The sequence below is a fragment of the Rutilus rutilus genome (genome assembly GCF_951802725.1).
Source record: "Rutilus rutilus genome assembly, chromosome: 9".
NCBI lineage: Eukaryota > Metazoa > Chordata > Actinopteri > Cypriniformes > Leuciscidae > Rutilus > Rutilus rutilus.
The window spans coordinates 29,416,993-29,431,578 of record NC_140223.1 but is presented as its reverse complement, the minus strand read 5'-3'; the positions used below and the strand labels follow the sequence as shown (position 1 = coordinate 29,431,578).

The following is a 14,586-nucleotide window of genomic DNA, read 5'->3' as shown; positions in this document are numbered from 1 at the left end:
ATACATGTTGAGTTCCTCCATGTTGATACACTCAGCTTCACAATCATAATTCTTAATGGAATATTTCAAGAGAAAACAGAGAGCCAGACATCAATCAATATCATATTACAGTACGCATTTGTCATATGATCGGAGTATGTTCTCCATAGTGTAACACTGTGAAAATAATATACTCACATTGTAGGATTTTGGGTCACTGATGTTGGGGGGGGGGGGACAAAAAGCAAAAGCTGAAACATCTACATATCAACAATGTATTTAAGTTAGGCCTTTAGAGACGGGTTCAAATGCACTGTACCTCTTTGGTGATGGCATACGAGGTTTGGAGAAAGGCTTGTTTCCTGACACTGCACATGCATCTTTTGACCTGGGGACAGATGTTTCAGATGAAAAAAAAATGTTCATGAACTTTTTTATACCCTAATTGTTGCATGTTGAAGAAAAGTGATAAACACCACAAAATGATCTAGAACTATTACATAATATATATTTTAAAAGAAGGTATAGAAAATAAGATGATTAAAGACCATCTAATCAAGTAGCAAAAGAGCAAGAGAGTAAATACATAAACATTATATTGTATAGATAAGCACTGCTTGCTGTATGTAGTCCAAAACTGAAACCTAAATATATTCTTCAAAATGGAGACAAAAAGCCTTGGACACTTTCTGGTTGTTAAACATTGTGGGACATATTTATAGTTCATATAATGAACTACACTAGTTCTGGCGTGAAAAATTAACAGATAGTAAAAAATAATTGAAAAGGTGTCACAAGTTTGCTCAAAAAAAAAAAAAAAAAAGCTCTATTATGTTTATTTGAAAATGCTACTTATCTTGATCTAATGAAATGAAATGTTAACATTTTTATATGTGACTTTTAGAACCCATCATACACCCGGTGCAATGCGGCGCGAGGCGCAACACGAGTGTTATTTGCTAGTTTGCGCCCATGGGCGTGCTGGTCTGAAAACGAGTTGTGTTCAGGCGCATTGTTGGCGCATTGTTATTTATTTATTTTTGTTATTTAAAGAATGCGTTAGTAATGTGACCCTGGCGGGTCCACAACGCGTGTACACTCTGCTTATTACACACACAGGGACGTGCAGCAGCACACAAACTAGCCAAATATTAAAAATAAAAGGATTACAATGTAAAATATTAATATTGTGTACATAAAGGTATGGTGGAATCCGGCTTGTCCCGGTAGATGGTTTCCCGCGCTTTCCTCACACACGAGCAGATCTGTTTGCTCTCGGGAGAAGCGTTCAGTGTTTTTTTTTTTTTACCGTTTAGCTTGCAAATTCTACCATGTAAATAGCAAATCCGCCTTGGCGCGAGCGCAACTGGGTTTAAAGCTTTTTAAAGGGAATGGTAAATTACACTCTGATTGTTTTTTTTGCATGTTACACCCAAAACACACCCATTACTCATTAAGATTCTGACACACCCTAAGTGCACTTGCCCCGTACGCATCAGACCATGTGCTTAGATGGTTAAAATAGGGCCCAAGGGGTTTGTTCACCAAAAAATCTATTACTCATCATCCCGTTGTTCCAAACCTGTAAGACTTTAGTTCATCTTCAGAAGACAAATTAAGATATTTTAATGAAATCTGAGAGCTTTCTGTCCCTCCATTAACAGCCTACACAATTTTCAAGCCCCAGAAATATAGTAAAGGCTCCTTTAAAATCATTAAAGTTTTAACTATTAATTAGTGACTCTAGTGGTTTAACCTCAGTTTTATAAACTAACGCAAATGCTTTGTTTGTGCAAAAAAGCAAATTCACGCAACAACGTCTGCTCTCACATCAACACAACACGCATGTGCCGTGGTGCTCTTGAAAGCTAATAATTTAATCTAATGTGAAATTAGAATAAATAAATGGGGCTGCACAATTAATCAAATTAAAACTGAAATTGCTATAGCTTAGTGCAATGTGCTATTATAATAGCAATTATATTTAAGAGTATTACGACTCTTTACTCTTTGTCGTGCAGTGTTCGTGCAGTGTACAGGGGGAAAAGAGAGGCGTTAAACCTCTCACGACCGGCAATCTGATGGTCGGATGAATTTCTGGAAGAAATTTTGGTCACTCCTTGTGAAATCGCACAGTTGAAGCAGAGCTAGTGAACCGATTGCCCTAATCTCAGTCTTTTTTCCGTCACTGCGCGAAAACAAGTTTAACCATTTCATCTTTAATGCAGCAAGAGAGAAAACAAAAAGAGGGAGATCTTTAAGTTCTGTTGCAATATAGCTAGAAATATACTGTTGCTTACCTCCAGTTCGTGTTCCATTAAAAAGATCTCAAGCTATTTTTTAAATAAAGCTGTTTTAAATTTTCATTGATGATTGATTATTGCAGTGTTCGGACATAGACTGTTAATAATTTTAATTATAGGCCTATTATTCATTGTAATCGACCTAAATGTTTTTAGACAATTTTCAATGAGGAGGAGTAAGCTTATATCTAATCTTCGCAGCATGTCGTTTATGCGGGGATGCGCTATAAACTTATTGCGTGGCAAATTAATAATAATAGCCTATAAATGTAATAATAAAATATAGGCCTTCACTAATAATACTAATAATACAATAATACTAATAATAATTTAATACATACATTGGAAATGCTAAATAATCTTGATATTGATAGCTGATGCTTGTTTTGACTATATCTCTGGATACACGATATCATGGTCTATTGGCGCAACCCGGCACTGGGGTTTATCGCACATATTTCACATGTATAGTGTGAGCAGTTAAGTCGCAGCTCGATGATTGGACCGTGTAGTGTGAGCACATAAAACGCGAGCTTTGGCTTTACATTGCATGCGATCTACTCCAGTGTGAGTAGTGAGTTCAGTGTGAGTAGGTAACCTTGCTGAAATCGCACAGACATCGCACAGTGTATGCCCGCCTTAAGGGGTTCGGCTGACAAAAAGGTTTGGGAACCTCTGGCCTAAAGTAATGTACACAAAGAGTTACCTTTGTCGCCTCTTGTATATGAGGACTCCAGCAATCATGCAAAAAAGGAGGAACACAAGTGAAGGTGCCAGGATGTTCAGACCAATGGTCTTCAGTTCAATAAGCATTGGGTCTGCATAGGGGATAAAATAATTGATAATTATTATAAGCTCACAACTGAAAGACAAGGCAATGATGTAAGTAAACAAAATAAAACAAAACAAAACAGAACAAAGCACTTGCTTCCATTCTTGATTGGATGTACAAGTTTTAATGTGTAACACCATGTCTACAACAGCGATGCAACAGCTTAAGGGCTGTCTAAACTGGATGCAATAAAGCGAATGTTCCAGATCCATTTATCCTTCCATGTCAGAATTCACAAGTTCACATTAACAAATAATTAGATACAGTAAAAGAGAATGCATATTTGGCGTGCTGTCTGAGGAGAGTAAAAATTAGCCGAGAGTGAGGAGGGGTGGTGGAGGGAAGCAGAAAAGACTGTCGAGGAACAAAGGTGAGTCAGCTATATGAATAGGCCTCCAATTATACTGATTGGGTAGATCATTTGAACGTGCTCCTCCCTAACTTTAATAAAACATCATGTAGCGAGACCGCTTGGATGACGTCCGAAATAGAACAGGCATCAGTTTACTTTTTGGGATTTGTTGTGTCACATCATGCCGCATCCATTGCAGACAGGATCACTGATTATAATGGTTTCTATTGCCTTTCGTCACATTGCTCATGTCTGATGTAGACAGGGTGTAAGTAAAACAAAATGAATGATGAGACATGAATAGATCTCGCATCATACGAGTTGCTAAAAAATCACTCACATTGTAAGACAACAGATGCCATAATGTATTTTCCAGAAATGTTTGCAGTACAAATCAATTTCTTCCCGTGATCATATTTTGAACCCAGAAAGGTTATGTTGGAATAGGTGACCGACCGATTTAAACCAGAGAGTGTTTTGCTGTCATTTGAGACCGTCATGTTCTCATAGTTCCATGTGATGGTTGGAGTCTCTCTCTGGCAGGAGTGATAGACGGAACAAGTGAAGTTCTTTGCGACGCCCTCTGTGACTTCTGCCAGTTCAGGGTCAATCGTTAATTTATCATGAACACCTGAAATTAAATTGAGATCTTGAAATAGGTTCAAATGTGACATTTAAATAGAACTTATCAATAACACACAAAGCAGTTTATATGTGTGTTTACTCACATTTAGCACTTTTGTCTTTTGTAGCCTTCACTGTTTTGCCACCATAATATGTTACAGAACAATTAATAGTCAAGCTTTCTGCTTTTACGACACTTGTGCGTGTCAGGGTGATTTTCCACAGGCCGTCTTTAATCTCCTCCTCCTTTATTTGGTCAGTTCCTTCAGTACCACTCAGAATGATGTCTGGTTTGCTGTATGGACACGTGTGGAAAGCCGAACATAATACTGTAATGTTGTCACCCGTCCTTTCACCTCCATTAATATTGACGCTCGGCTGCTGTGGACTTGCTATAATTCACAGACACATTATACTTAGTACTTTACATTATATATATTTTTTTATATACTATATGTAATACAGTAGCTCCAAAATGTAATTGGACACTTAAAATGTCTGAATTTCATTGCATTAGATAACAACAGAGTGGCTTCTGCATACAAATGATACTAGAGTGTTTTTTTTTTTTTTTAACTAACTTTGTAACCTTTTTTTGAGCCACTTTTTAATTATTTTTAACAAACTTGGGTCATTTTTTAAGGATGTATGAAGTCAGTTCCTCATGTCATGTCAGCAGTATAACCAACAGTAGGGCTGCACGATAGCTAATGATCAAAATGATATGCACAATTATTTTGCTAAAAATAATAATGACTATTAATCACAATTATTGTCATTTCAGAAACTTTGAATATTATTGGACTTTCACATCAGCACAAATCAAGAGAGGCATGGTTTATTTGACCTCATCTGGCAAACAGCAAAAATATTTGTGTGAAAGAAAACAGACTGGCTGTGTTACAGTTTCATTTGAGTAAAATATCGCAGTGGAAATTGCCAATTCCTACTTACATGTTTGCCTGTGCTTTCAGATCAATAGCACTTTTTTCTCAGTTCAGAAAGAGTATGTGCGCCGTGGTTGGGAGGATTAAGTCAAACACTGGGCAGAAAATGTATCCATTAAAAACCAAAGCTCAGATTGGGGGATTTAAACTCTTGACATCTGGCAACCGCAAACATGAAAGCTTGGAGTAATTTTACCAATGCAAGAAAATGCAAGTGTCAAATGAAAATGAAAGTTTTCAGAATAAATAACCAGCAGGCAAATAATGCAGTCAATTATGCCTAAAATATGATTTATTGTGCAGCCCTTAACCACCAGTGTAGTTCATCATATATAGTCTGTAGGTTCACATAAGGACGAGACCAAACAAGGAAGTGAAGGAGAAGTGTCTCTTTATAGTGTGTTGATGATGAAGTGCAGGTGCGGTGAATCAGAATTACGGGGAGAGTGAACGAGTGGGTGGAGCGTGCTGATCTGGTGACTCTGTGGCAATAATATTCGACAGGCAATTTTCGGTCCATTTTATTTCGCTTTACAAATTCGCTTACACAAATTCAGTGGTTCAAATTCGACAGAAATTTCAACAATTGACATCCGGGAATGGCAGGAATATCAGTAGATTGCCTATTGAGAATCTCCATAGCTGTTAGTCTTCCACACCAGCAGGTGGTGCACGCGAGTGTTGACAAAGACTAGAGCAACAGGTGAGAGAGTCATTCATTCATAAAAACGGATTTACAGAAATGGAGCAAGTGGTAAGTATTTCTGATGATTAGGGCCAGTATATATATATATATATATATATATATATATATTGTATATGGCCTATTGTATATAAAAGCTGATAAAGACACAAAAGATGTGTTTACATTTAAGTCTTAACAGTTAGTTTTGCTCAAAGCAGCTTTTCTTGTAGGCTAAGCAGCTTTCTCTACTGTGAACGAGATTATAATGTTATTCCCCGATGCTGATGTACAGATAAAACGTTAAATATGACATAGTAGAGATATATTTCTCTCTGTTGTTTCGTTTTCTTAATTTTATATCACGCGCTGTGCTGCAGAACTGGAGATTCCCTCAATACATCATTCTCCAGAATTCCCCTGCGGTCAGGACACTTAATGCTTAATGGACTAATGCAGTGATATAAAAGACCAAACTCGCACCTTATTGGGGATGTAGGCTATACTAGATAGGAACAGGCAAGCGGACTCAGAATAAGAACGTAACACGCAAAGTTTCATGCTAAGCAATTCCCACTGAAATACTGGCTTAAAGTTGGCTTGACACTGGATATTCGCACATTTAGGGACCGTCTCTAAAGTTGCATACGACATTGGTACACAAGTTTCTAACTTCAATAGCATTTGAAGAGAATGACTTACAGTCATAAAACCAACTGTACTTCCATAGACAACCAGGAAGTGTTCAAGACCTTTTTTCTGTTGCCTTAATTTCATGAAGTGTTTGATTGATATTGGTTTTTTTTTTTTTTTTTTTTTTTTTTTAACATACAAAGACATGTACAAATGTCTTTACTTATTGGGGCAAATTGTCTGGCCTTTATTTTTAAATGTTATTTTAACAAACTGATTAGAAGAAAGTTAATTTGGGAATTTACATACCGTCGACAAGGATTGTAGAGGTGACATCATAAAATGCAAAGGTGCGCCATCCAACATTTTCAGGGTCAATCCATACATATATTTTTTCTCCATGGTGGGAATATTCCAGGTTTTTGATCAGCAGACTGCAATCCCTACTTGAGTTCACATATAAATCAGTTTTTCCTCTAAACTTCTCAATGACATCATCTGCATGCAAAGGATCATAAACTAAAGGATAACCTTGAGAGACCCACTGATACCACACAACTCTACGTGGGTCTTTGGGTGGATACGATGTGTAAGAGAAAGAACATGGTATAACCAGACAGGAACCTTGGAGACCATGAATGTCTTTTGGCATTTTCACTTCCCATGCTAAAGTATCATAGAGAAGAACAGCTGTGGGACAAAAGATGGAGTCATTTATGGCTGTGTGTTTATTTAAGCTGGCGTTTTTAGCATTTCATTTCACTCATATTGTTTATTTTAGTATAGGACATTGTAGTATACTGAACTTAGTAGTTTGAATAAGTGTCAATCGATTCAGCTCTTTGCAACTACACATTTAGTAGGGATGCACCGCCATACATTTTTTGCTGAAAATGGCATTTTTGATTTTTGGCCAAAAGAGAAAAATGGCCAAAAATATGTGCTACCCCTCCCCGTCCCTCATTGTTCAGTCCTTAGGCAGAACCACACATCACAACAGTCTGACGACAACAGCGTAACCCGCCCCAAAGACTAACCCTACGCCTCATTATATAAGCTTAACCTTAACGAATTCGGACCCCAACCAACCAATCAACCTACACTTAATGACACTATAAGCTCCACCCTAGCACCGGTGTGCCTTCATGGCCTTGCCTACCCCAGAATTCATTGCGAGCCAGTGACGACAGAAATTGCCAAATTACACTTTTAAACGTAAGTATTGGGTTTCAGCTTACTCAAATATCTAATGATACAAATGTAAAATTAATAAATTAATTAATACAAAATTCTAAAGTGACAGTGGTGGAAAGAGTACAAGTACTGTTACATTGCTAAGATAATACTCAATTACAGCTAAACGTACTGGTGTTAAAAAAGTAATCTTCTCAAAAACTAGTGTGTGTTAGTGAGTGCTAGTTACTTTTTAGCCTGTGATATTTAACCCTCAGGTGCTCTTCATTTGGGTGCACAACTGGTTATCTTCCCGGTCAGAAGTGACGGACACCTAAAAATGAAACTTCCTCCATCCCAGTAAAACCAATACAATTTATTTTTGTTCTATAATATATTTTTTTCTTTTTAATTTTGTATTTAGAGAAAATGTGATGTTACTTATTAATATTTATGCAATATTTATGGTCCATTTTTGCCATTGAAATTAATAATAAAAAAAGAAATTCAAATTTTTACAAATATTTCTTCAATTATTGCAGTATTTCTGATTAATATAGACTAGGCCTTTTAAATCAATTTTTTTGAAGTCAGATTATCGCCATCTGTTGATACATTTTTTTAATATTACATGTTATTGCATGGTTTTACCACCAGATGCCTGTATTGCTCTCTATGGAGAGGCTTGTGAATTCTCTAGTTGTTTTTGGACCAACTTACTTACTTTTAAGATGTGGATTTGAATTATTTTTTTTGAAATTCTCAAATAATACTTTTTGCCAAGGTTTATAAAAAAAAATGTAAATACATTTGATGTGATAAATACATTACAATAAAAAATAAAATAAAAATAAAATAAACAATGCTTTATCACAGCTTATTATTATTTATATTATTACTATTATTTTAAAACATTATATAAATTATTATTTAATTTTTTTTTTAATTATTAGGCTAATTGTTATGTTTTTCACTATTGATGTTTTAGAGTTTCACCCCTTCATTGCTGAGCACTTTTTTTTCTGCATCGTGTCCGATTTGTAGAGAATTTTTGTGGTTTTGTCAATTTCCCATTCATTTCGGTTGGTCATTTTTGACCGAAGAGCACAAAAGGCACTATTCTATTTTTTTTACGACCACTTAGCATGCTCCGATCATGACCTCAGTTTTGTTTTTGTTTTCACATATCTAATGCCATAAAAGTCACCAAGTTTCATAACATTCAGATGAAGTTTTTTTAAATTCAAAACAGAAAATTTTCCGGTCAGAAATGACCAAAGAGCACCTGAGGGGTTTTAATGAATTATGAATAACTATTGAATAAAATCAGAGATCCACGTATAAAATAGATACTTTTTTGCCTTATTGATGAAGTATATGAATTAGTGTTGTCACAATACTGAAATTTCTAACTTCGATACAAGTCCTTAAAAAATTATATAAATATTATAATATGCACGGATCTATACCTTTTAGTTTAAATCAAACATTTATTGTGACAGAACATAACCTAAACATCTTTAAAAGAGAAAAACGGTAATTATAGTAATTCAGAATAATTAAAAATATGTACCTTGGAAAAGGAAATGAAGTAACAGCTGTGCTTTCATGTTCCTTGGTCAACACAAAGACAAAATCCAAAGTTAAATGTTAATAATTATATTATATTTCAGTTCTCTTAAAGATATTTATAATTTTTCCTCTATCTTCAGTCTTCTTCTAAAGCATTTTAACATGTAACATTCTTTCAATTCTTTTCATTTCTTACCTTCTTTGTAGCGGATTGGAAAATGAACCTACTTCCAATAAGAGAAGCTCATTTGTTGCTGTGAGGCTCACGCCCACCAAGATGAAAAAAAAAAAATCTCCTTGGTCATGTCAGAGCTCATCACACCAATGCACTGATATAGTGACATCAGTCAAATATAGGATTTCCTGAACCATATATGAAACACCATTTGTGACTGACAAAAGAGTACAAACCGCGTTCTGAACCTGATAATGTGTCAGATAAGGATTATGTTTTCTTTCACAATCATTGTTACAAAAATTATTATGGGAGCATTTGGCTTAATCACAATCAGTGTTGAATTACAGTTTAATTACAAGTCAAGTATACTTAAGTGCAATTTTAAGTATATTTCTGAGAAGTAAATAAAAAGTAGACTGAAAGGTATGCTTTCTTATTTTTAGTTTAAAAGAAGTATACTAATAGCACACTTGGATAAACTTATTTTTCGTATGGGTATCTCTGTCTTTACACACACAGGCTATCAGTGCCGGGCCAAGACAGTAGGTCTACAAGTCTTCCTCATAATACACCTGTTTACAGACGTTTGCTTGGACCTTGTGAATGGTCAAGTGGATGGAACATTGTGTGTGAGTTTACTGATGCACTTTGGTGGTTGACTTGTGTGGCTTTATGTCAGTGTGATGGTAATGGTCACATACCACTTCCAGTTTAGAGAGCAAGTGTTTTGCTGTCAGTTAAAAATAGCTCTCTGAACTGTGTTTGTGAGAAGAGATATACTTTCTCTGTCGCTCTAAAAAAGATAACCAAAACAATAAAATCTGGAAATACCTGGAAAGAGCTATAAGGTAGCATTCCCATTTATGTCATATTCTGCATATTCTACATACCAGTTTCCTAATAAAATGCTCTTACAGTTTGAATGAATTAATGTAGATGACCTTTGACCTCTGATTGGCCTCTTGTACACAAAGGCATTGACTGGATCCTCTCCCTTCAGTCTATAGTAGCCTATCCTGCTCTATTCTGCAGCTCAGGCTCATTAGAAAAACGTAGCCTATACCTGTGGCGTTCAGTCATACACATTTCACGACAGTTTCAAAGTAAAATGTCAAGTGAGTTAGCTAAAAGCGTGTTTCGTTTTCCCGGAACAGATGAACATGAATATTTTCACTTTTAATTTATTAAGTTTGTTCACCGCAGTTCTGAACTGAAATGTCCGGTGAGTGGTGGCAAAATCTTAATGCCCAATTTCTAAATAGCGTACACCTACACTAAAGACTAAACCCAATAGTGTTAACAAAAGCAAACGTGAAATAAAACGCAATCGTAACCGCGGCATTTTAGCTTGTTTTTGAATTCTTGTCTTCGAGCTCTTCTATCGTGACTCGTCTTTCATGGAATTCGTACCCAAGCTCTCCGCATCACAAGTATACTGTACCAGCTGAGCTACCGAGAAAGCTTGATATGTCAGTAAAACCGAACATATGGAGCAGGTTAATGATGCAAACTCCAAAATATATTAGTTTATAAATCACTATGGTAAAAAGTGTTTTAAGGTAATAACATAATTGTGCAAGGTGCCACGTGAAAACAAGTCTTTATTAATCCATAATCTGCCCCTGTAATCATAATTGTGTGAGAAAACGATTAAAAGTGCTTGCTGTTTTACTGGGAACTGCAGTGTTCGTCTTGGTATGTATTTTGCGTTTTGCTAAAATGTTGCCACTTGTATGTTTTTTCTAATGAGCCTGTGTTGCAATCCTGAATACTTACAGACACACTTTGGTTATCTTTTTTCAAACATAATTTAGATGGTGATACTTTTAGGAAATGTGATGAATGTGACTTAAAAAAAAAAGAAAAAGTTGCACATTTATTCACCCAATTTTTTGTGCAAGCAAGCAGTGTTGGTTTGTGTAGAGGACTGTCTCTGTCTGCAACGGCATTTAGCAGCTTTGAAAAGAATTGACACCATAAAAACCAACCATGATCTTTGGTCTATTAATGACTGTGTAGCAAAACATGGCTCGCTCAGTAGAGACTACGCCACCCTGAAATAACGGGGAAATAACCAAAGAATCAAGCAGAAGAGGCAACAGGCGTGAGTTTCCGTTTAAACAGACAGTCAATAAGTTTATCACCAAACTTGTATTGGTCAAAAGAAACAAAGTAAAGAAACAAAAAAAAAAACATACATATATTTCACGTCGCTGCAGGGACTGAGGCTTCCTCTGTGAAGAGCAGGCTAGTATGGCTGCACCCAGCACATAGACAGAAATAGAGACACTGCAATAATAACCCATGTTATAGTGAAGCCTGTGCAGCACCAAACCAGCCTGCTTCAAGGGAATGCTCAGCTCCTGCAAAATACAAAGAAAACAAAATGAAACACATTAGAAAGGAAATAAACCAAACAATGCTACAGTATAGGCAAAGTAATAATAATAAAAAAACACATTCAAAATAAATTTACTAAATAAACAAATATACCAAACAAAACCAAGAAAAACAACCCACAGTACTCAAAAGAAAAAGAAAAAAAAAGAGAAACAAGAACATCCACAAAACAGATAATGAAAGTAAAACAAACAAAAAGGAGGAACTTCATGCCCACTTGAGCAATAGACAAGATGGTAACAGGTGTTGTGCCAAATTATTACCCCCCCCCCCCTAGCATTGGTAGGATTAGTTGTAGGGGAGGGGTTAGGATTAGGCAATCAGTTACTGACTTCAACGAGGAGGGTAATAATTTGTCAGGGGTTCGAAATTCGGCACAACACCGGACCCCCAAAGCAACAGCGTGGCTCAAAGAGCGAGGGTTATGCAGGCGCGCTGGAAGCTGTTTCATGGAGGGGGGGCTGGGGGCTGGGTTGGAAAATATGTGACGTCATTATGTTGTGGCCAACGACAAGACATGAAATTTATCTGTACTGTATGTGTTGTAGCCATTAAAGAAAACATTTAGTTTTATATTTATGTTTAAATATTATAGGCTAATGTTATTTTTTTAATTTAATCGATGTTGATTATGAAAGTGAGCATATGTAGCATGAGAAAGATAAAGATACATGAGATGCAATATGACTGGAGACATGGAGTGGGTAAGACATGATTTTTACCACTTCATTGAGTTTTGTTTTGTAGAAAGACAATTTTTAGAAGATTTTCGTTTTGTATAAATTGTATCTTAATTTTGATCAATGTTTTATTAACCAATTGCCTGTAGCCTATTTAATAAATAAGATGCAAATATATAGCAGACAATGTAATAAGGCACCGGCATGATCACTTGCATTGCACGTGAACTGGAGGGCGCCGAAACTCAGCTTGTGCATCACAGATTTGAGAAATATGCTATAGGCTATCTATTATAGAAAGCTTGAAAAGTCTACTTTTAAACGAAACTATTCAAAACGAAAAGAAATGGGCTACTCTCTGATTATATCATATGAAATGTGTATTTCACATGCATTTCTCTCTGGCGTTCATGGCGAGTCCACATCGCCAACTCCATCTTTGCAGCGACACAGAAAACACCAGTTTATTAATAAACAATTAAATGTCTCCTTGCTATTTTGGACACATTCATACTTTTGCCGGTTCTTTGTGGCAAGCTTAATGCGTGCGGCCGTGCGCGGCTATATTATGTACACGCTCATTATCCTGTATATAGCCTATTTAAGTAATAAAATTAATATAAAGGGGTGATTTGTCCACTGATGGCTTAAATGAACAACTTCTAAAAAAACTTTAGTCGGAGGCAGCCCTTATTCCACATATTTTGGTACCAGCAGGCTATTCTGGGTTGAGCGAGCGACCCTGAGCGGAATGAGCGAGGGAGCGGAATATTCAGAAATGCGCTCTCCACTCACGTGCTCTGATCGGAACAAAGCATGACAAATTCAAACTTTATTTTATTTTCTCCATAGCTTGAACACTCACTTAATTAGGCATACGAGAGTTAAAGCTGTCCATTTATTTATTTTTATTTCACGTTTTTAAAGTACAATATTATATTAGTCCACTGTCCACAGCCCCCCACTTGGGGGTGCTGATGCTATGACGAGGGGGCTGCAGCCCCCGCAGCACCCCCCTTCCCGCGCTACTGGGGTTATGCCGAATTCACACTGCACGATTTTCAAAGTACTCGGGTCACTGTTCTTTTCACATTGCGCGATTATCTGCTGTGCTGTGTGCACACTGAACGATGGATCGGCGACAGGAGGTTTCACACTGCATAATTTTACAAAAGAAAGAGTCGCTGATAAATTCTGTCTGGTTCGCAAACTACGTTTCACAACCAAACACACGCGAGAAGTGATAGGGAAATAACGCAAGATCATGCGTGCGTGAGACCGGAGTTCTCGCGCAAGGCTGAAATTGTTATTAAAAATGACAGCCTGCAAGAAGATTGCAAATTGTCTGTGCGCAGATTTGCAGCGAAAAAAAAAAAAAAAAAAGATTATGCAGGAGGAAATGGTTGGGGAGACGAGAGCAAGGATTGTGTGTTCTGCAAAGAGAGTTGGGGTAAATAAATCCTTTTGCAATGTGCTGCAGCTGGTCAAGCATGTGTGTGCTTACTTTCTGTTTGATATAATTGTAAATAGGCCTATATCTATTCAAATACTTAAATATTCTGGTCAATAACTCCTCCCTGAACATCCCGCTGCCCTGTATCTTGCTCTCTCATTGGGCTTTAGGTCATCGACGATGTAGTTTTCAGTCAGAACACATTCACACAGCAGGATTGTGAATTGCCGACAGATCCAGATATTTATATCTCACGGACGTCAGCGACTCATCAGCGATTCTCTCAGATCGCATCTTTGATAATTCACACTGCGTGATTGTCACTCACGTGTACGAGCACCGATTGTTGGCAATCTCACAAAACCTGTCAGCGATCGAAAATCGGGCCTAAAATAGTTAAGTGTGAACTCTGCATTAATGACAAAGCTGTGTCAGGGTGGCTGTTCTCACTCAGCCTCGCCTTAACACGGGGAACGAGGACTCCTACAGACAAATTATATGTTTTATTAACAGAGTTCGGGAGGAACAAGTTCAAATTATCTATCCAATCATCACGTCATTCCAATTATCTTGTCATTCCAACCAGCTGTCAACAATCAGTAATCAACAGCCAGCCAATCAGCAAAATGAGTTGAGGCCTATATTTACACACATTTGACCACCTATGTTCCTCAACAGTTTTCAGCATCCCTTCACCACCCTGTCTCCTCACACTTGCCTGGGCCAAATTCCGAGCACGGAGCCCTCCCCTCGGACATCAGGCCAAATACGCATACTA

The 14,586-nt window shown here is 36.9% G+C and overlaps 1 protein-coding gene across 1 annotated transcript; it reads right to left on the bottom strand.

Moving 5' to 3' along the window:
• Positions 1-9,286, bottom strand: LOC311296503 (uncharacterized protein). Its single transcript, XM_084418328.1, has 7 exons — positions 9,099-9,286; positions 6,662-7,042; positions 4,195-4,482; positions 3,807-4,097; positions 2,989-3,100; positions 299-367; positions 1-196 (listed from the first exon to the last, which is right to left on the bottom strand). The coding sequence occupies exons 1-7, from the start codon at positions 9,133-9,135 to the stop codon at positions 106-108; spliced, it is 1,269 nt and encodes a 422-aa protein (XP_084274454.1). The 5' UTR covers positions 9,136-9,286; the 3' UTR covers positions 1-105.
• Positions 9,287-14,586: the final 5,300 nt, after the last annotated feature.

Coding starts and splice junctions, on each gene's coding strand:
- LOC311296503 (XM_084418328.1), bottom strand. CDS start 9,135: ATGAAAGCACAGCTGTTACTTCATTTCCTTTTCCAAG. Junction 4,098..4,194: donor AAAAGACAAAAGTGCTAAAT/GTGAGTAAACAC, acceptor ATTTAATTTCAG/GTGTTCATGATAAATTAACG. Junction 3,101..3,806: donor GGCATCTGTTGTCTTACAAT/GTGAGTGATTTT, acceptor TCCCCTATGCAG/ACCCAATGCTTATTGAACTG.